General features: G+C 38.2%; 1 protein-coding gene across 1 annotated transcript in view; it reads left to right on the forward strand.

The window, feature by feature from the left end:
- Positions 1-18,855: 18,855 nt before the first annotated feature.
- The window catches only part of LIFR (LIF receptor subunit alpha), a 33,265-nt gene continuing 31,822 nt past the window's right edge, over positions 18,856-20,298 (forward strand). Inside the window, exons 1-2 of the mRNA XM_053932038.1 lie at positions 18,856-18,997; positions 19,690-19,810. Of these exons, the coding sequence (XP_053788013.1) occupies positions 18,916-18,997; positions 19,690-19,810 (203 nt within the window). The 5' untranslated portion in view covers positions 18,856-18,915. The remainder of the gene's footprint in view (positions 18,998-19,689; positions 19,811-20,298) is intronic.

A 20,298-nucleotide genomic window follows, 5' to 3' on the forward strand; every position in this document is an offset into this window, starting at 1 on the left:
ATAGACCTAGAAGTCTCCTGGATTTGGCCACAATTTGAATGAAGATCAAAACAAAAATTATCTTTGATGAGGAAAAGGATTTGGATTTGGAGGAGACAGGAGCAAATGCCATTGAGTGTATCCACAGAATGGGATACACAAGTGCTGTATCTGCACTTGGTTATTATTTGTCAGCATGAGTTGCTGGCTATTAGCTGGAGATGGGTCTGCAGGTTACTTTGGAGAGGTATATAAAAGAGACAGACTAGTCTCAGTAGACTGCAAGGCTATGATCTACCCTGGAAAATTTGCAGAAAGTCACAAAATGAAAGCTTACAAATCATTAAGTTGGGGCTGGTTTGGATTATAACTTTAAGGGAGTCAGTAGATGATCCGATTTTGTTTGCTTTCTGTTTACTAAGCCTTTGCATCCTTTCATCTTATCGCTGTTTCACCTATTCAAACTTTTATTAGCATTATTAAGTGATAACAGTTTCCATTGTACACTCTCCAAACGCACCACTTTAGTCACCTAGAGCAACCAGTGGCAAGCATTATCTGTGAATTAGATTGTGTAAAATCTCTTTACAGGTGTGCTGAGGAAAGGGAGAGACTTAAACTTTAGGTGAGGGCATTCTCACAGACTTGCTGAAGGTAAATCAGGAATACATGGGAACAACCATATGGGTGGAGATGTTCCTCTCAGAGAGAGGAAGACTTTTTCACAGGTGGCAAAGCTGCTGCTGCTACTCCAACAGGTATTTATAGGACTTAATTTCAAGTGCTTGTTGAGTTACAGTCTCTGGCTATAAGGTCACATCTGTTTCAGCATCATGCTACTCAGGGTGTTAGAAAATGTTTAAAAAATATCTGACTTTATTAACATCCATAGGTAATGCTAGAACAGAATCTCTAAATGTATTAGAAACAGCTGTTTTAGAGTATGAATGTTGGATTGCTTAATCCAGTGAGTGTCTGACAGCAAATTTTGTGCTTTATGAAAAGATGTATTTAAACAACCTACATGTTTGTAAGTACTGAGTCTATCTTGCAGAATGTCATATATCACAAGGCTGATGCAGATGGATTATGTTTTTCTTTTGCCCCTGAGATTTAGTTATGATTACTTCTTGAGTGGTAGGCATCAAATTTGTCTAAAAATAAGAAAAATAAATTGCTTTTAGATAAGACTTGAGAAGTGCTCTATGCTCCAAAGCTGGTCCATACATTTTGTTCCATAAACAGTTTAATGTAAAAGATGAAAACAGTCCTTGTGACTGACACCTGGAGACCACGATCCTGCACTTCCAGTGAGTGTGGTTTCACAAGGACATGAGTGTAGCACTGACTCAGTGGTTACTTAAGCTTCAGAATCGACAGAAGAGCTGAAGGAGTCTTCATCCTGACTCATCTGTCACTTTAGTAGCCTAAGGTGTTTCTGATGCCCCCCACAAGTGCTGCAGTGACTTGGGTTGCCTCAGAAAAGGGAACATTCCTGCTGCTTTCTTCTCCTATGTCTTTAAACAAAAGCAACAGCTTTTTTCTTTGGAACCTGATTCTTTGGTTCTGTGCTCATTTTATCAGCAGATGCAAGCAGGGAGTAGTTGCTTTTTGAATCTTGAGTGTTTTAGCATCAGGCAAGTGGTATGGCCCTGTCAAAGATGAGACTGCATCTGTGTGTGCTGATGCCTACAAAATTTATCATCACCTGTCCTTTTATTTCTTTTTCCTCTCTAATATTTACCTGCAACTAAGTGGGATTTTCAAACATGTCTCTTTTAGATTGAAGCATCAAAAGTCTGTGTTTTATACATGCTTAAATGTCTTCAGGGATGATCTTCCAGAATCACATGAATTTCTTCCAGAGTCATTAGCATGGCAATGATGAGGATCATATAAATTCCTAGATGAACAGACCTATTTTCTTACCTGTATTTTGAGGGATTGAGGGGCAGGTAGGATATCTATGACTAGAAAACACAGACATCCCCTGTGTTCTTTGCTTTCCTTTCTTACTGACATACAAACGAACAGATTTTAATTAGAATAAATGATCTTTGAAAGTTCTTATCTGTCCCTGAGAAATATATCTGGGGACTGTTTTTCATACACATCATCATTTCTTTGCTGCTCACTGCTGTCCTCCTTCCTCTGGAAAATTTGCAGTCACTACATTTACAGACTGTGGGAGCCCTGCTGCTGTGTGTCTGTAAGGTCCTTGAACTCTTGCAAGCACCAGAAGCTCAAAAGGGCCTTTTGCCACTTTGCTGCTGTCTGCCTTTCCCTGCTGCTGTCTCTTGGAATCGTTCCTAGTAGCAGGTTTCACTGTAAGCAGAAAGTGCTTAGGCTAAAAATAGCTTCTAAGCCATTGGTATGAATGTTGGTCAGGGTGTAAGGTTTTGAAGGGCATATGCACCCCCTCCTTTCTGTGCACTGTCTGGAGCTGGCACTGGAGTGAGGTCAACTGTCGCTGCAGCAGAACCAGTTTTCCCTTATCCCACAGGCAGAGAACTGCTGAGTTGTCAGCTGTTGAGTCCAAATTGTGCCTTTTACCTCAGGGAGCACAAGTTATAAAAGCACATGTCATGGAAACAAGGATAGCACTGTGGCAATTCCCTGCTCCTTCTGCCTCACTTCCTACCCTGCCAAAAAATCAGACCCTCAGCACAGCCTACGGTAGAGGATGGACTGCTGAGTTGCCAGGTTGGTTTTAGCAACACCTCCCCCCCCTATTGGGCCATGTGTTGTCAGGGAGCAGTCTCTTTTCTCATCCCTATACCCAGCAATTCAGGGGAAGTTTCCTGCAAAACCAAAAGCACAGCCTTTCAGCCAGCCTCAGTCTCCTGAAATTTCCTTAAGTAGATAAAGTAGTGCTTTCTTGATCTTGATTTTATGTTGCAGCATTCTCTCCCCAGTCATCCAGTTTCAGTGATACAGTACCATTGGTCAGGAAATTATTGTGGGTTTTTTTTTAGTTTGCAGTGGAATTTTTTGGAGATTTTTTGGGGCTTTTTTGTTTTCTTTTGTTTTGGAGGGGAATGGTTCTATATTGATGAGTAATGTTATGCTAGTGTTCTCTGCCAGTATAGATTACTGCATTTTGAACAGTCAAAAAGTACTTTATTTTGGAATATACATATATTCCAAAAATAGAGGTATGCATTTGTGCTTGCTTTGTACCTACAGCTGCACTGATAACACCTTTGTAATATTGACTGAACATTGACAGTTTCATATCAAGGTTGCCTGGTAATTTGTAATGCATAATCATGATATTTAAATAAAGCAATGTATTTTAGTGTTTTCTTTAGGTGATAAACACTGTCTGAAAAGTATGCTGGAATGTTTCTTATGCTTGCATAATTTTGTCATTATTGCACAAGTTGCTTAAAGGTATAATGAAGTAGTACAAGCAACAGGGGTGGTTGAGGGTGGTTTACACTGTCAATCTGGCTCAGAAATGGTCTATGTTTTACTTCTGGGCCTCAGCCATCCACTTAAGCTAGTTTTGCTCCCTGAATAAAGTTACTTCCCTCCAAGGAGAAATGCAGGCTCAGTTGACTGCACATAGCTCAGGCACAGTTAAGCAATTTTTCTGGATGGTATGGGTATGGCCTATGGCAAGGTTGGCTAGGGTGGTGAGCAGAGCAAGCCAGCTCTCTCCCAGCTGGCTTGATGCCCTTGAATGCCCTCCACATTGTGCCCTTGGGCATGACACACGTTTCAGCCTAAAGCTTTAAAAATTGCTCTTTCTTCATTTCAAACAATTTGAACACAAAAGAACAGGAAAAGCTGCTTTGGAGCTAGATGGTGACCCAGGCCACTTGCTGCAAAGTTGTCTAGTCCAGACTCAGGGTGGTCTCAGTCAGTGTGAAGGTGAGCCCCTCTGCAGCATTTAGGTTGTGGGTGAAGACACCTCCACACTGCAGTCCATCAGGGTGGTCTGAGAATATCTGATATTCATATTTTCTTTTCCTTTATTAGCTGCATTTCAAATTACATGCATGTTTGAGAGTTGCACATCCCACATATCTTGGAGAATCTATAGGAAAGAGAAATTTGGACACATGAAAGAAGAGTCTTGGCTCTGCTCAGCATGGGGCAGGTCTGGTTAATTGCCTTTTGGGGTTCCTTGGTGGTACTGCCTTAGCCTGGCAGCCCTTCTCCTTTCCAAAGAGGATTTAGCACAGTCATCCAGAAGCTCTTGTGCCAAGACAGCAGTGCTGCTCAACTATGTTTGTATGGCAGATCATGGTTTTGTCCTTCTTGAACTGGGTGCTCTAATGGCCTCTCGTAAGTGTAAAATCAGTGAGGACAGAGCTTCAAAATCTCTTTCTCAAATAATTGTTTTGAATATTACTGCAAGGTAAAAATGCTTCCTAAATGAAATGAGCTTTAGAAGAAAATTATAATGGTCAGTATTATAGGTGGAGCTTCTGCAGATACTGAAGCCCAGAGGGTGAATGTAAGTTATAAGTATTCCAATTATAACTAATTTTCACAATAATTCATGTTTTGGATCAAGTTCAGCACTTGCAGCAAGAGATGTGTGGCCTCTGAGGTTTTTACAGCTACTTTGGAGCTAAAACCAAGGAGATAAGCTTCTAATGTTTAATCCTAGGCAGAAAAAAGAGAGGAGGTGAAAGGAAAGGGAAAAAATATTATTTTTTGTTGTAAACTTATGTGTTGTCTTGAGTTATATGCAACAAGAACAGAAGTACTGTGTTTGTGAGGTGAACTTAAATGTCAAACTCCTCTAGGGTTTCACCTAGTTGTGAGGATAATAACATCTGTTCCTTAAATTCTACCTGTTCTTCTTCCTTTTCCCCTCTTTCCACCTGCTCCACACATTTCCAAAAGTCATAGCTGTGGGAAGCCTTTAGTGCACAGGTCTCAAGGCACGTAACTCATATTTCATCTGCTAGAGAGAACAGCATTGTCACAATTCCCAATATAGAACAGCCTGCTCCAAATTAAATGTGATCGGTCTGTTTCTTTTTTCAAGATGATTGGAAATTTTTGACCAAATATTGCCACATATTTTGAAAGACAGGGTCAGTCTGGACATAAATCCAGCATAATGTTTGTGACCCTTATTGTAAGTCTTACCTCAAAGTTGGTATTTTGTCCCTTTCATATTGTCTTCCTTCACTATTAAAATCCTTTTTAAAGTGAGATCTGTGCATGATTTGTGTTAATGTAGTCTGACAGAATAATATGAACTAAAGGCTTTTATATAGTAAGACTTGCATTGAACCCATATTTAGAATTTCTTATTAATTAATACATCCAATCTTATTTTTATGTCAACCAGTTCACTCCTCCCGTGAAAACCTTTGCCAATACTTAATTAGTTGTATTTTTCACAGTATTCGCTTTTCAGCGGAGGTCTACTACATGGCATTTCCTCTCGCGTCTTACATTGTGGGCTAAGTTTAAATTCCTTCTCTGTGTAGGTAGTTGAGAACTGTGACCAAGTATTCTATCTGAACTAAATAGTTACATTGTATTAGCCTTTGCAACAACAGACCCAAACTGTTCAAAGTAATAATTTGTTCCTGAGTATAAATCAACTTTGTACTGGATGAAACCATTTCCACTGCTAATGAGTGGCTAGTTTTTCTCTTGTGTTCTTGGATCAACAGCTTTTGTAAGGTAGCTTGATCCATACAGAAGAAGCTGTTAGGACTTTTATTTTAAATATCTTTTATGTATTTATTTGCTTGGGCTGTGATACCTGATACTTCAAAAACTTTGAAAATGTTTTCTGGTTCCTTCCTCATATTTCAACTAGTGAGTGGTGCAGCTGGTGTTAACATGCAAAGAATGCATCCTTGAAAACGTTAGATTCTTGTCTGCTATCCTTTTCCCCTGGTGTATGCATACTTGCTAATAAGTAGGTAGCTCTGGGTTGAAATTTGGGCAGTGATTACTGCAGACAGAGATGGGAGCAAGCACTCAGCATTACAATAGCTGCCGTAGAATTAGGTCATTAACAGACTTTCAGCAAAATAGTGTTAATTATCCTCTTCACACACTGAAAGACAGAACATATAATTTCACATCTTTTCTGAGTAATCCTCAAGTGTGGCATTCCTAGCAATGGTTTATATGAGTCTCTCAGCTTCGGGTGCTTCATGTGACTGCCCAGTTCAGCATTCAGCTTTCCTGTACTGAAGACTAAGGAAAGCTCCTGCAGTTCGGCTCCTGCCAACAGTGCAAATGTGAGTTGTGCATAGCTTCATTCATAAGTTAGAATTAGTCATATACTTATGTTTCTGAAATTCCAGAGCAATATGTGTATATATGTGGTTACTGAGGCTTATTATCTTGCATAAATCTGCAGTGAGTTAGTCACAAACAGCACTCCTTGGCTATCAAATACCCTCTTGCAGAGGACATAGGTGATCTCTGATAGCATTTAGCAGCTTGTTTCATGAGGCCTGAGAACTAACATGAATAAGATGCTGCAATCTAAACCCAGCTTTTTGATGAGCTGATTGCTTTAAGAATTGAACAAGTATTGGTAAAAATTGCCTTCACTCGACCTCTTTGTTTCACAAGTCCTCTTGACCATTAGCTTTTGCCATACTTAGTGATAGTCACTTGGTTTGGTTTGGTTTTAGTTTTTAAAATTTTCTTATTTGGACAAAATAAGGTATTTGTCACTTACATTCCTAATACCTACATAGGTATCTTTTTAAGCTCTTCTACTGGTTTACAAATATTTTCTGTATATAATATTCTAAAATAAAATACTTATATCCTTGAGGCATATGTATTGGCATCTAAATATGTTTTGCTTTATAGTCCGTGTGCAGATTCTGTGAATAGCTCTTTAGTATGGGAAGGTGCAGAAATGGGAAAAGCAGAGTGCACTCCAAAGATGTTTGTGGTGGTGTAATGCTTTGTGAGTTCTAATGACTTGCTTTGTGATGAGATTGGCACAAGCTTTTGTAGAATAATATTTCACACAAGGAATAAAAAAATTATGTTGGTGTTTCACACCATAAAATTAAAGGTTCTGCCAGTCTCTGGATTTTGACAGGTGAACTTGTAAGGATGTGCTTGGCCTTGTGCATCATGTGCTGTATTTCTGAATAGACCTGACTAGATTCATGAAGAGCAGAATTTTTCCTAAGGAATAGAATACAGGAATAGAAACTAAAAATAAACTGAACTTCTGATTCATATAACTACACCCAGGTTTTAGTTCTCCAGCTTGCCAGGCTCCCCTTGCCCCTGCCTTTTCTTCCCTATGTCTGGCCACCTCAGTCTGCAGCCACCAGAGAGATCATTGAGAATTGTCACACGTCTCTTGCTCCCACAGTTGGACTTGCTCAGCACTTTAGAAACAATAGCTGACTTGTGAAACAAAAAAGTTAAACATATCAGCAACAATGCATGAAAAATGTGATGAACAACCTTCCACAGGAAGAGGTTTTTACATTCTACTGTGTATTATTGGTGTCAGAAGCTAATAAGTAAGAAATCCTTCTTCTTTTGTGCTTTATCTGCCAACTCAATGCTGAGAGAAGTAAACCGTGAAATTTACTAATAATAGCAGGAAGGAAGAACCCTGTTAAGCATAGATAGAAAAGTTGGAATGACTTGTGTGTTTAAAATCCAAGGTTGTTTTTTCCTCTCCTCAGCCCTTTTCTGTAGTTATCTTTCAGAAGAGAAAAACAGAAGAGTGCTTCAGGAGGTGAGTCTCACTTTCAAGGGAGGATTGAGGGAGAAGAGGCAGATGCAAGTTACAGATGCTATAATGATGGTCATATGAAAGAGATGTGAAGATGTGAGACATGGCCTTGAAAGTTTCTGTTTAGTTTTCTTATCCTCAGAATGGATCATGTCAGAAGAGACTTGTGGCACTGACTCACTCTATGTCCTATTAGTAGCAGTCTCAATCTTGCATGAGCTGCTTTCAATTTTAAATGAGGTGCACCATCATTACCCTTGCAGATGCTGCTGTCTCAGCACTTGCTGGTGGGTTATTTACAGGGAATTGATTCTCTGCTTTTCTTAACTGCTAAAAGAAATTGCAGAAAAACATTGTTTTATTTTACAGCAGTAAAAATTATGGCTCCTAGCCATCGTGTGTATTACTTTAAAACGTTCATATCTTCATTTCTTTGTTTCTTTTTCTGAGCACTATTTTAATGGTGCAGAGTTCGCTTTACTGTTTTATCCCTGTTGAAACCAGGACAACATCCCTGCAAATTACTTTTATAGCAGTATTTTCTATTCTGAGACCCTCTATGAAACACCTAAAGGGCTGCTAGGTTTCTTACATCAAGAAAACAGACAAAATACAAACTTCTCATTTAGATTATTCTGAAAAACTTTGGAAGTTTTAGCATCTTTTTTTGTGGACTGAGAGATTTCAGTCTATATTTGAATTCTATTTACAGTCATTTAGCAAAAATTAAAAACAAAATTTGAACTTTCGTTCATGTTTTCTTTTTAGACCATGTACTGCCTAAACTGAATTATCAATCTAAATTATTGGAAACTGAAAGCTGAGTGTTAATTTACTTGGAAAACAACTACATCTCATTTCTCTCGCATTGCAGCAAGTGATTAAGGAAGTGCTGCATTGTAGAGGGGATTACATGAAGGAGCACACTAATACTGAGGTGAGGCTGTAAGTTTCTTGGAAGCATCAAAGTCTATTACATAGGTAGAAAGGATAACATGAAAGAGTCAGTTTATATTGAGGCACTGGGTTGCTGTGCTGCTGCAAGATCTGCATGTGGACTGTAAGCCCTTTGCAGGGACCTTTGTGAGCAGAGCAGAGCAGAAAAGGAGGACTAGTGTTGCCCTCAGAAAGCTGGATCAGTGTGCCTGCATGTTTTTTGGGTCCCTGGCTCCAGTGGAAGCTGTGAGCAGCAAGAGAACGAGGGAGTACTGTTACCATAAAAAGGCATGAGAGTGAGTCCATGTATGTGCATGAACTGTGTGGTTAATACAAATTTCTTATAGCCAGTGTCTGTGAGATTTAATTAGCAAAGAGACCATCTCCAGTATATTAACTGTAGAAGTCAATATTTGCTGAGTACTTAATTCCCACACTTTGCCACCTTAAAAGGAGGGGATATGCATGTATATATGTGTAAGTGAGAAAGTCTAGGGGAAACAAAGTACAATTAAAACAACATGTGAAGGGAATAAATGAAGGAAATACAACTGCTGTGTAATTACATATGGACTAACTTGTTCTGATAATGTCCTACGAAATTGTAAATCATCCTCTATTGTCAAATTGGAAGGGGAATGGCAGCATTGAGGGTCCACTTGTGTGCAGAGCAGAAAGGAAAGTCCCCATCCCAGCGGAAGGGTGGTCATACATGATAACATGCTGCAGTATGTGTTCATGTGATCTGTCAGATACTTATTAAGAGAGGAACTACAGCAGGTCTTGAGAGCTTTTAGTCTCAATAAAGAGTAGTACAACAGGAATTTGTCAGAAAATATAGATCTGTAGTTTCAGGAATTGCCCATTTCCTTGATTAGCAAAAAAAATCAATTTATTTCTCGTAAGTGACTCTCATTCCTTACATTCATTGTAAAAGGATATTACATAACTGTTGCTCTTTATTCTCAATATATTACTTAATGTGAAAGCTGCATTTCAGCATTTGATCTATATATGTGCTTTTTGTACACACAAAGAGAGACTTTCTTTGGATTTGGTTCATTGTACCTTAAAAATAATTTGAATACCACAGGTTTTATTGTAAACAATGAAGGATTCCAACCCTTGGGTCATTCCCGGTTTTTAAAAAAAATACACTTGGAATTGCTTCAGTAATTATCAGTGTTCTCTTATAAAACTAATTAGGCTTTTCCTGTGATGGAAAGAAGATTAAAGGTCATATAGTTCAAAATAAGTTTTTGGACATTTCCAGATAATGGCAAAGAAACTCTCATTAATAAGGTCAATTTCTTAAATGTGAGTTCACAAGGCCGTATGACCTGAAGAGAACCGGCAGGGACAGCATTCTGCAGATAACATGACTCTTCTAAGGAAAAGCAACTTTATTCTGCAGCCTTTGTAAAGACTGAGTGATGTGATCTGGCCCTTGAACCTGACATTGAGTAAAGTGCAGCTGACAATGTGGGCAATTGGCATTTTCCTCTGAAGACATGCTGTTTTGAGAACTACAGAATGGCTAACAGTATCCTCCACAACTGAAATGTGCTTTGAAATAATTAGATTATGTTTTCTTCCAGTTACATATCAGTAAAACACAATAAGCACTAGAGAAGTGGAAACCTCTCTGTGTGCTTTCATTGGATTCTGAGTTTATGTACTGAAAAAAAAAAAAAAGGTGGGTGCATTTTTTTTCTATGCTTTGCACCTGTATTAAGTATTAAAAAGGCATAGTGGATAGCCACTGGAGTTATGATAAGAGGTATTTTTTAGTGATCAGACTTGTGTGCATTTGCTCACTGTACTTGTTCCATGCTATGTTGCAAAGCACAAGAATTCAAGGAAGTGTTGATCATGAGGTCACCAAATCCAAGCATATCAGGAAATGTGTGTAGTTTAATCAGATTTATTAAAGCACATCCTTCATCTACATACAATATTAATTTGCCAGTTGTAGTAAGTATCAAGAAAAATTTTGAAGGGGCTAAATCACAAGTGTGTAAGTGACTCTGAGCTGTTTCCTTCTCCTGCACAGCACAACAACCTAGAAGATCAAAAATTCTCTTTTGGCCAGTAGCGTCCCTTAACCTTCACCCCTTTGCTTTGTTCTTTGTTCAGATGATTAGGTGTTTTCCATCTGCACCTCTATGGCAGGAGAATCTGTGCTTGTTAATTTGAGCTGACTTCCTAAGGAAGCTGGGCCTATCTGATAAAGTGTTGTCTGTCCCCTTACCCTTGCAGTAACCTTTGTACACACTGCTCAGGCTCACTTCAATCAGGACGAGGAGGTGAGATCTCAGCATACTGTGTCCTTAAAACTTGGTAAAACTCAGCATCTGGATGGAGAAACCCTGCTGAGGAAATTGCTGCAGAGTGAAGTCAACTATTACTGTACTGCAGTCCAGACCTTTCTAGCATGCCTTTTCTGATGTCTAATAAGGCCTAAGGGTAATCTATAATAATATTGTCCTAATATGTAACAACAATAAATCATGAACAGGCTTGCAAATATCTCAAAACATATTTAGTCTAATTTTTGTAGTATTAAGGTTCACTCTGTTTCTCAGAAGAGTTTGTTTTTTGTTGTTACCATCTGGAGAGCAGTGCTGTGCTCCTAGTAGTCATTGATGTGCTTGTATTTAAACATGTACTTGATGACTAATTGATATGGCAAGGACTTCCAAAATCAGGACACCCAATTTTCCTTTGAAAGTGTCTTCATTCTTCTGAAAAATCTCATGCTAGGAACTCTGAACAATGCATGAAAAAATAGTAGGACTAAGAGTTTTTAAGTTAGCATACAGTTTAATTGAAAACAGGCATAAATAAATGAGAGCAAAAGGCAAAGTGTCCAATATGCATATTTTGCTTGAAAAACAAAAAAAGCCGCCTAATAAGTTACCTTTTGATTGTGATAGAAAAATATCATCAGTTCCTACAGTGTTTCTTTGCTTTTTATTGCTCTTTCAGTCCACTGCTCTGTCTGACTGTTCCACCTCTTCAGTATCACTGCGATGATACTGAAGCTCATCGGTCCCAGCAGGGGTATTCTTCCCAGTGATCTGTCTTGTTCTTGTTTGGTGGGGTTTTTTGGTTTACATGAGTCTTCCATTAATTACATGAAGGAATCTTCCATTGTAATTTCCAAATCCATCTCAAAATTGTATACATGGTATAAATACAAAGTATTTGATATCTATTTCTGCTACATATTTTCCTTTCTTTCAAAAGGCAAGTCCTGAGGGTCTCAGTTTCTGTGTGTGTGTTGTGCTCTCCAACAGGTACTAAAGGCTTTCATAAAATCATCCTTGAGTTGTGATGCTTGTTCATGAATTTGTCATCTCATGTCCTTGCCAGGGAAAGGTGTTTCTCATGCAAATGGCCACCTTGAAGTACCCTGCAGCTTTCCCAGTCTGCAGCTTGCTTATTTATATTTCCATAGTGTCTAACAGTCTTGGAATAAGGAAAAACTGAAAATACTGGAATGCAGGTGCAGTTGCAAGTTGGCCTTAGAAGCTGATACAGGTGATATACTTACTCCATCTGGGGTGCACTTTTACCCTTGTTGGTAAAATTTCTTGCTAAAATGCTTGCGTCTGTAGGTGGTGCTTGAGACCAGGAGCTTTGAAAATGAAACACTGAAATATTTATCCTTGCACTGAGCTGGTCTCCGGAATTCTCACTTCTCCTTGCATAGGCGGGCTGGGGTGCCTATAAGATTAACTGCAATATCTCAGAGGTGATGCTGCTGTTTGACAGCTAGAGGAAGCAGTGAGGAGGGAATTTTTCGTCTTATGCTTGAAAGGAAAAAGAGCCCAACAAAACAAATGTCTCATAGGACTGTAAGTTTGGCATTGTGTATTCCTGCACATTCACTGAATGATATATTAACACCCTGTATTTGTTTTCTTTTCTTCCACTGCAGATTAGAAGATATTTAGTGTAGATAGGAAACTTGAATTATTTTATCAGCTTTCAGAAAAAGAAATAGCAGATTTTTAAATTAATTCCTCAGAACTGGGGAAAGCCAGATTCCCAAATGGGACTCAGTCTCCGTTTATAAACAAGTTTTGGTGATTCATGTCCTGCAAATCTTTTATAAAGTGGAAGAGTGCCATGTTATAAAACAGAGAAGGAAAGCCTGCATCTAGATTACCAGAGATTTTTTTCTCAACTTTGGAAATTTTTTCGAGGAGGTGGAAGAATGTACTCTATTGAAAAACAGCCAAGCTCTCTCTCCCTCAAATAAATCTTATTAATTCTTTTTTTTTTTTTATTACTCGGCTAGCTTTAAAGTCAAAGACTGAAGCCTGTGGGATCAGCTTTGCTAAAGGAAGGCAGTTCATCTTCTGTTTCTGTGTTCATTGCCTTTACTGTCAGCTGTATTGGCCATTTGCATGGTTTCCCAGAAATGTGTACTTCTGGCATAGTTTTTCAGATAGGGGAATTTTTTTGGACACTTTCAGTTGGCAACATAACTTGATATATGCATTTTTACCTGGATGTGAGTGTGTTTTCTTTCACTTTGAAGGTTGAATTAGTATCCTTCAGCAGAGACAAGTAAAATGATTTTTCTCCACCTGCTGAGCAGAGTAATTTTTCTTCTTTGATCTAGGCACATACTTAGCACCTGCATTTCTGCCTGGTAGTATTTGGGATGATGGCTGTCTACTATTGCCAGAAATGCAGCCTCTTATAATTCTGTACAATATTATATGTACTATTATTATGTAATATTATTACATAGCATACAAATATGCTATGTAATAATTTTCCTTAAGAGCTTTTAATATCCCATTTGGTGGTACATTATTATGATACCTTTAGCTGTGGAGGCAAAATAAAAATTTTAACTTGAGAAAATTTATTGACAAAGACACTTCTTCATTTGCATTTACTACATATATTTTTACTTATTTCATGGTTTCATCTAGACCTCTCCACTTAGTTTCCTAAACCTTTTGTATAAGCTGACTTTTTAACCATTTCTTTTCAGATATCTGCTTCTGGAGCAGAAGTATATTTATAAAAACTCTGGCAACTAATCCTCAATTCATAGACATTTTTTAAAAACTTATCTGGAGGTTTATGACTGTCAGATCAGTCTGCAGGCAGAAAGCGAGCTGGAAATATTATTGATTTTTTTTTTTTCTTTAGCTGTTTTGTTTGTTTTCAAAGTGATTTCCAAGCACCTGACAATGAAATACATTCGGAGACCAGAAAACTCAAAAGTACAACAAAGCTTTGCAGAACGTTTGTGCTTAGAGAACTGATCTGTTACAACTGACTGAGAGAACACTTTTTTTTTTTAAGAGAATTGAGCATTTGGTCAGTTGTGATTAAAAAAAATAAGATACACAGAGCCAGTTAAGCCAAGAAATAAGTAATAACAGAGTTAGAAAAAGACATACTAGTTATTTTCTGCTTTCCCCTTTAAGAGGTTAAGTCTAAAGAGGCTGGTAATATCTTAGCTGCCCTCATTTTCTCTGTCACAAAACCTTTAACCTTCTTTACATTGACAAGGTTTTGAAGCAAGACCTTCATAATTTCCCATTATTGTCTTGGAGTACTTTTCCCTTTCTGATCTATCTGATCATCACTAGATGCACTGACTGAATCAAAACATCTTTAAAAGTAGTTTAAAAGTCCATGATGACTATTGAGCTCTTTTAAATATTGGCCACCAACTGCTGGCTTCAGTGGTTAAGAATCTGAATCTAACTGTTCTTTTGCTACCTTGTCTGTGTAAAAAGAAATTCTGAATTTCTTTTTTCTGACCACAGGCACAAGTGTAGCATGACATAAAGCCCTGGGTGGAAGTCAGGGCATTCCCATGTGCTGTACCTTCCAACACTTACGCAATCCTGCTTGTAGTAGCTGCTCTTAAAGAAGGGCAATTTACACTGAAGCCTGCCATTCAAGCCTGCTGTTGTTATGGCATGAATTTGCATGTGAATGCTTTCTGTATGTACCCACAATTTTTTTAGTTATCATAGATTTACTGGAGGCTCTTTCCGTAGTTTAAAATTTCAAAAGTCAAAGACCTTTTAGGCAAAGATTTTAAGGTGAATTTGCTGTGCAAACACATTCGCAGTCAGGAGGTTTGCAGTCCGTTTCAGGATGAGATTGGGGTCTGAAGTACTAAATAAACAGCTACGTGGCAGCTTTGTAAGTATCTGAGGCTGGATCACACACTGATACTGAGTCAACAAGGTCTGAATGTAGGAGAAAGCAAATATGGCATGGGCTGTGTAAATACATAGGTTTGCCTTAGGAAAGTTCCTTCATTGTTCTTGATAATGCTCAGGCCTCAGGGCAGAGATATTTCAAAACTGTGGATACAGCAGCTTTGGTTCATGGAGAAATGTTTATTCCAGGAATGATCAGAAATCTAAAAACTGAGACTGGAAAATCGTGAAAAAAATTTGAGTTTTTAAGGGAGGTGCTATTAGAGATGTGATATCAGTCATCTTCTATGTAAGAGGTTGCTGCAAGGCAGAGGATAAACTGTTCTTTGTCTGCTGGAGATAGGACAAAGTAATGTGCTTAAAATGGAGCAAGAGATAGTTGTGGAGCACATTTGGAATGCTGATGATAGTGCCAGTTAAGTGACATGAATATATTGCCCAAGGAAATGTGATGGTTATGGGATATGCTATTTTTTAAGATGGACAACTGTTAAAAGTGGTTTAATTCCAGGGGCTTTTTCAGGTGGAGACAATGGACGCAACATCCTTCATACTGTTCAAAACAAAGACCTGTAGAATAAAGACATTTATATTTAGTAACAACTGCTCTGGTTGCACTCCAGGCAACCACGGTCAAGGTTTTACCTTCTTCTGACAATGTCGAGCTCTCTTGTCCTAAATAAATATCCCTGCTCCTAAGAGTACCTCTGTCTAGAGGATGATATGCTTTTCATATCTTTCAGGATAAGGAAAAACATCCATGCCTTGCTGAGTTAGTCTTGAACTGGTGGAGGGCAGCTTTCATCCGAAGAAAGTAAACTTCCTATTTTTAAAGTACTTCAATTATTTTGTAACTTTTTAATTAAAACAAGCCTATAAATGGGAATCTTGTCTCCTGACTAATGGCATTTAATTATGTGACATGAGGCTTCTAATTGCCAACTTTTCAGCAAGTTATAAAAAGTGAATAAGAACTAGGGAGTCTATTCTTGTTACAAAAGATTGTGGTTTACAGGACTCATCTTACTCTGCATGAGACTACATAGGTTCACTTCTGTGCCTGACTCTGAAACTGAAATTAAAACTGTGCTTGAGTTAGGAGAACTTGGTATGACTCAGATTTCTTGTAATGCACTGGTATGATGTTACTCTTAAAACTTCTGTAGGAGGACAACTTAGTGACCTACGTGTTGAAAGAGGTGCAGAAAAGAGGTCCAGATTTTCTTAAAATACACACACACACGTGTAGTTGCTGAATCTACCTCATAAACCTGGCGTGACCAAGCAGGTTTTGCACATATCTACACAGGTAATGTGTTTAGAGACTTGGGATTAATATGAGAGGCTTAGGATTTAATTAACACCACAGCTCAGTTCTGTCTTCTTCAAGTGGCATCAGTGCCTTTTAATCTTTCCTTGACTTTGCCAGCTGATAGAGGACTGTCAATTGATTGTGTTATAGAGTTTGAAATTTTGGGTTTGGACTTTTCTGCAAACCAGAAATAGCCTTTGAAGAAGTCCTCAGAAACAGATAAAATTTACATATATTTCATAGACTGAAATAGAAATCAGTCATTTTATTAATGTAACTCCCAGACTTGTCTGAGTGGTCTTCACGCTGTTTATGAAGTTAGAGGTTTGTGAGCAAAGTTTAAACCTGGAGATAGCATCCAATATTTTCATTAATAACATGGAGAAATACAAGTATCCTGAGATACACCAGAATGCAGAGGCGGAATTTGGCGCAGAGATTATATATTTTATGTACTGGTTGGTTCTTGATTCATCTTTACCTGGATTTGTCAACCTCTGCACCTGATTTGGCTTTTAACAAGTTGCACAGCATGGATATTACAAATTAGGAATATATGAAAAATACTCTCTGGGGGCAGTGTAGCTTAAATTAGTATGTGTTTTGTGAGGTTTTCAAGTGATTTGAGAACACACTGAAATTAAAATAATTGCTAAATTTTATGGGTGCCCTTTGATATGTAACAGTGGTCTTGACCATAGTATTTCTCTCATCTCTTATGCTGCCTGGACCTTTCCTTCGACCTGGTTATTGCAGACCAAGAGAAAGAAGAGAAATGGCTTCTTGTGAGGAGCTCTGGATTATTTGGCATAGTGCTGTTGTGTTTCTTCTCACACAGTGCAGATTGATAATGGACAGAAGAGCATTTCATGCATTTCCAGCTGTCCCCTAAAGGAAGGTTCCTTAAAAAAAAATACAAACAAACAAAAAACAAAGCTAATAAAAACACATGGGATGAGGAAGCACAGACCTGGTGGTACAGGGAACTTCAGAGTAAAGGGGTTTCTTTAAATATTACAGAGACTTCTAGGCAAAGTTTGTTATTTTTGATTTATTAAAGAAATATGGATATTGATCTAATACCGATATCCAACTGTGATGGACAAAAACTCTCTAACAGTTTAAAGTTAGAAAGTGTATGTTTATTGTTTATTGTAACCAAATGATTACAGAGTCCTTTTATCCACACAAGAATTGAATACCCAAAATACAAATACATATTCATCATTTTGGTACATCCCATTCCTTGCTTCGTATGCTAATAATTTCAAAAGCTATTAAGCATACATAGTTTGTTCCTTGAAATGGGTAGGTGGTCCCTTTCATGGGGAGGGGTCCCAAAATGAGGAAGTAAATGAAGTCTTCCTCATTCTGACTTTTCTACCTTTTCAATGCAAATATGACAAATGAACCTTGGTAGAACTCCCATTCCTTGTCTTCAATTGGTTTCAGAACAGAGGAGGCCCACAATTGTCTTATGTTCCTAAAAGCTGTTCGTCAGTTTCTATACTCTCCATTATAAACCCAGCTAACTAAACATTGTGTTGACAAGCAATCAATTATTAGTTAACTACTAACTCTTAACTTCATCAAGGCCTACTCATTTATTTTAATTAACTTTAGTAAGGCTTATCTCTAAAATCTTAGCTCCTCTAAAGTCTCTAAATCCCTTAAAGTTTGTGTTTCATTTTGATGATACAAAATAGAATCCTGGACAAAATGGGAACAAAGCTGCTCTGTAGGACAGGTAGACTTGGTCATATTCTAACATGAAAATGATCCAGCTCCTGCTGTTGGTTGCTGAAAAGACCTCTGGCTACATGAAAGCTATGGATTCTGTAAGGGTGCTTATGTCTTCACAGATTTCAGGTAGCAGGGAAACCATGCACCAGGAATGAGCTTTTCAATAGGTTTTCCTGCAGTTTTTCCCTTTTGAGAACAAAATCTGATAGTGTTTGATGTGTGGATGGAACTAAGTGTGTTCCCAGGGTCCTGCTGAACAGCTGACCATCTCTTTTTAAAACAAGAAACTTGTTAAATCTTCAATGAACACACTAAACATAATATTCCAGAGAAGTTTTTACTCTTAACGTCAGTAGTTGCAGCAAGAAGTATTTTTTTTATAAAGAAATGGCTCACTTTTTTTTTTCTCCATTGTTTTTCCTCCAGGGGTTATTAGTTAACACTGGATTGAACCAGTGATCTTGGGTGATCAGATCTGGTTCTGCAATGTCTTGGGCATCCCATAGCTTTGAATCATAGCTTTTTGAGAATTGAGCAGAGGAAAGAAGAAAACAGATGGTGTGTTGGTCTTAAGTGCATAAATTAAATCAGAGGACATTTCCATTCATGGTATACAATATCCTTTGTAGAGATGGCATTTCATCTAAGATGAAGTGACTTATCATAGGAGAATACTCTGGCCATGTCTGTTCTATTCTGATATTAAATAGTCCTGAAGAGTACCTATGAACTGTAGGGTTTTATATGTCTGTGATTCTTGAGGAAATGTCTTAGAGAAAAAGCATGAATCAAGGACTTGTAACAGAGAAGATGTTTGCCAGATGAAGGAAAAGGAGTTGCTATGCCTGGGAGCATTACTGAAGAAGAAAAGTATATGGGACAAAAAGTGGCATTTGTGACATACCAGGTCCAGAATTTAAAACTTTGGTCTTTTTTTTTTTTTTTTTCCTGTATTTAATTTTAGAACTGACCAGCTTTTTAGAAGATGACGTTTACTCCTGCTTAAAGCTGCTATTCTTAAAACAAACAGTAGAAGAATGTGGAAGAACTCTAGCCTCCGCTGCCTTTTAGCACTAGCTATTTTATGCTTAAGAAGCTTAATGTATAGCCAAGAGATAGGTGAGTTTATTGCAATGTAATTCAGTAACTACTTTTTCTCTGTAGCTTCTGTGCCTTGTAATTACATTTTTTTCCTACTATATGTATGTTCAAAACCCATCACCTCTGTGGCCTTACACCATTCCAGGGATGGAGGCAGTGCCCGGCTTGGTCTCTGCTTTCTACCAGCACCCAGCAGCATCTTGCAAACCAGTGCAAAACTGGGTGTTAAATTCCCTATAGTACTGCTGATAATCTGCATATGTGTTGGTGTTTTTACACCATAAAAACCTTTTTGCTGTATATGTTGGCTCTCTTCAACCATTTCACACATTAACTGTCCTGTCATTAATTGCCCTCCATATATGACATGGAGGAGAGCAAAAAACTCATTAGGTTAAAATCAAAGCTTATTTTGCCATTGGCCCAAAGCCTGCTTATTAGGCGAGGCAAGGAACGGGTATTGTGGAAAGAGGCAGCTGCTTCTGTTATATGCATGAGTATAAATCCAAATTTCAGGTACCTCTACAAGTCTGTGAGTCTGTGGCTGTCTAATCAGGCACACAAATTATTCACCAGTTTTAAAATACAGGCCAGACATGCATGCAATAAAAAATTAAGAAGAATGGCTACAAATGTGGAAAATAGCAGTTGTTTTACAGTTGCTCATTTTTGACCCGCAGTTTTTTACTGTATTTCTTATATGATTTCAGGCTCTCCAGGGGACCCCCAGAATTTGAAATGTGTAACACACAATTTACACAAAATGCTCTGTACTTGGGATGTTTCTTCTAGAAGAAAACATGGACAAACTGACTTTTGCTACACTACCAAGTAAGTCCCTCCACATACCTGGTTAAAAAATACTAAATTGTGATGAACGTACAGTTTTTCCTAAGACACTGCCCATGGAAATTGTGATGCTGTTGTTTCCCAGCATTTCCGCACCAGTTTTCCTTGGGTGGTGCTTCCCCTAGGCTCTGTTAACTCAGGCAATGGCAGGGTTTCTGGCAAAGCTGTTCCATGCTAATAATTTGCCTGCCAAAATCTGCTTGCTGCTTTCAAAGGACTGAAAGATGCTTTTATTTACTCAGACTTCTCTGTGTGTCTGCCTATCCCTTGCTCAGAGTTTTCATGAGGGATATCTTCAAAACAGGTTCAGTCCAAAAGGAAATGAGAGTTGGAAGCAGTGAATCCTGGTGTTGCGGGCCAAAGCAGTAGAATATATGACACAAGTGTTGAGATTCACGTGGATTTTGTGTGGAAAAACATGAACAATCTCTCAGCAACTGCCTTAGAACCTTTATAAATTTTAAGCTGTA

The sequence above is a fragment of the Vidua chalybeata genome, chromosome Z, assembly GCF_026979565.1.
Source record: "Vidua chalybeata isolate OUT-0048 chromosome Z, bVidCha1 merged haplotype, whole genome shotgun sequence".
In the NCBI taxonomy this organism is placed as follows: domain Eukaryota; kingdom Metazoa; phylum Chordata; class Aves; order Passeriformes; family Viduidae; genus Vidua; species Vidua chalybeata.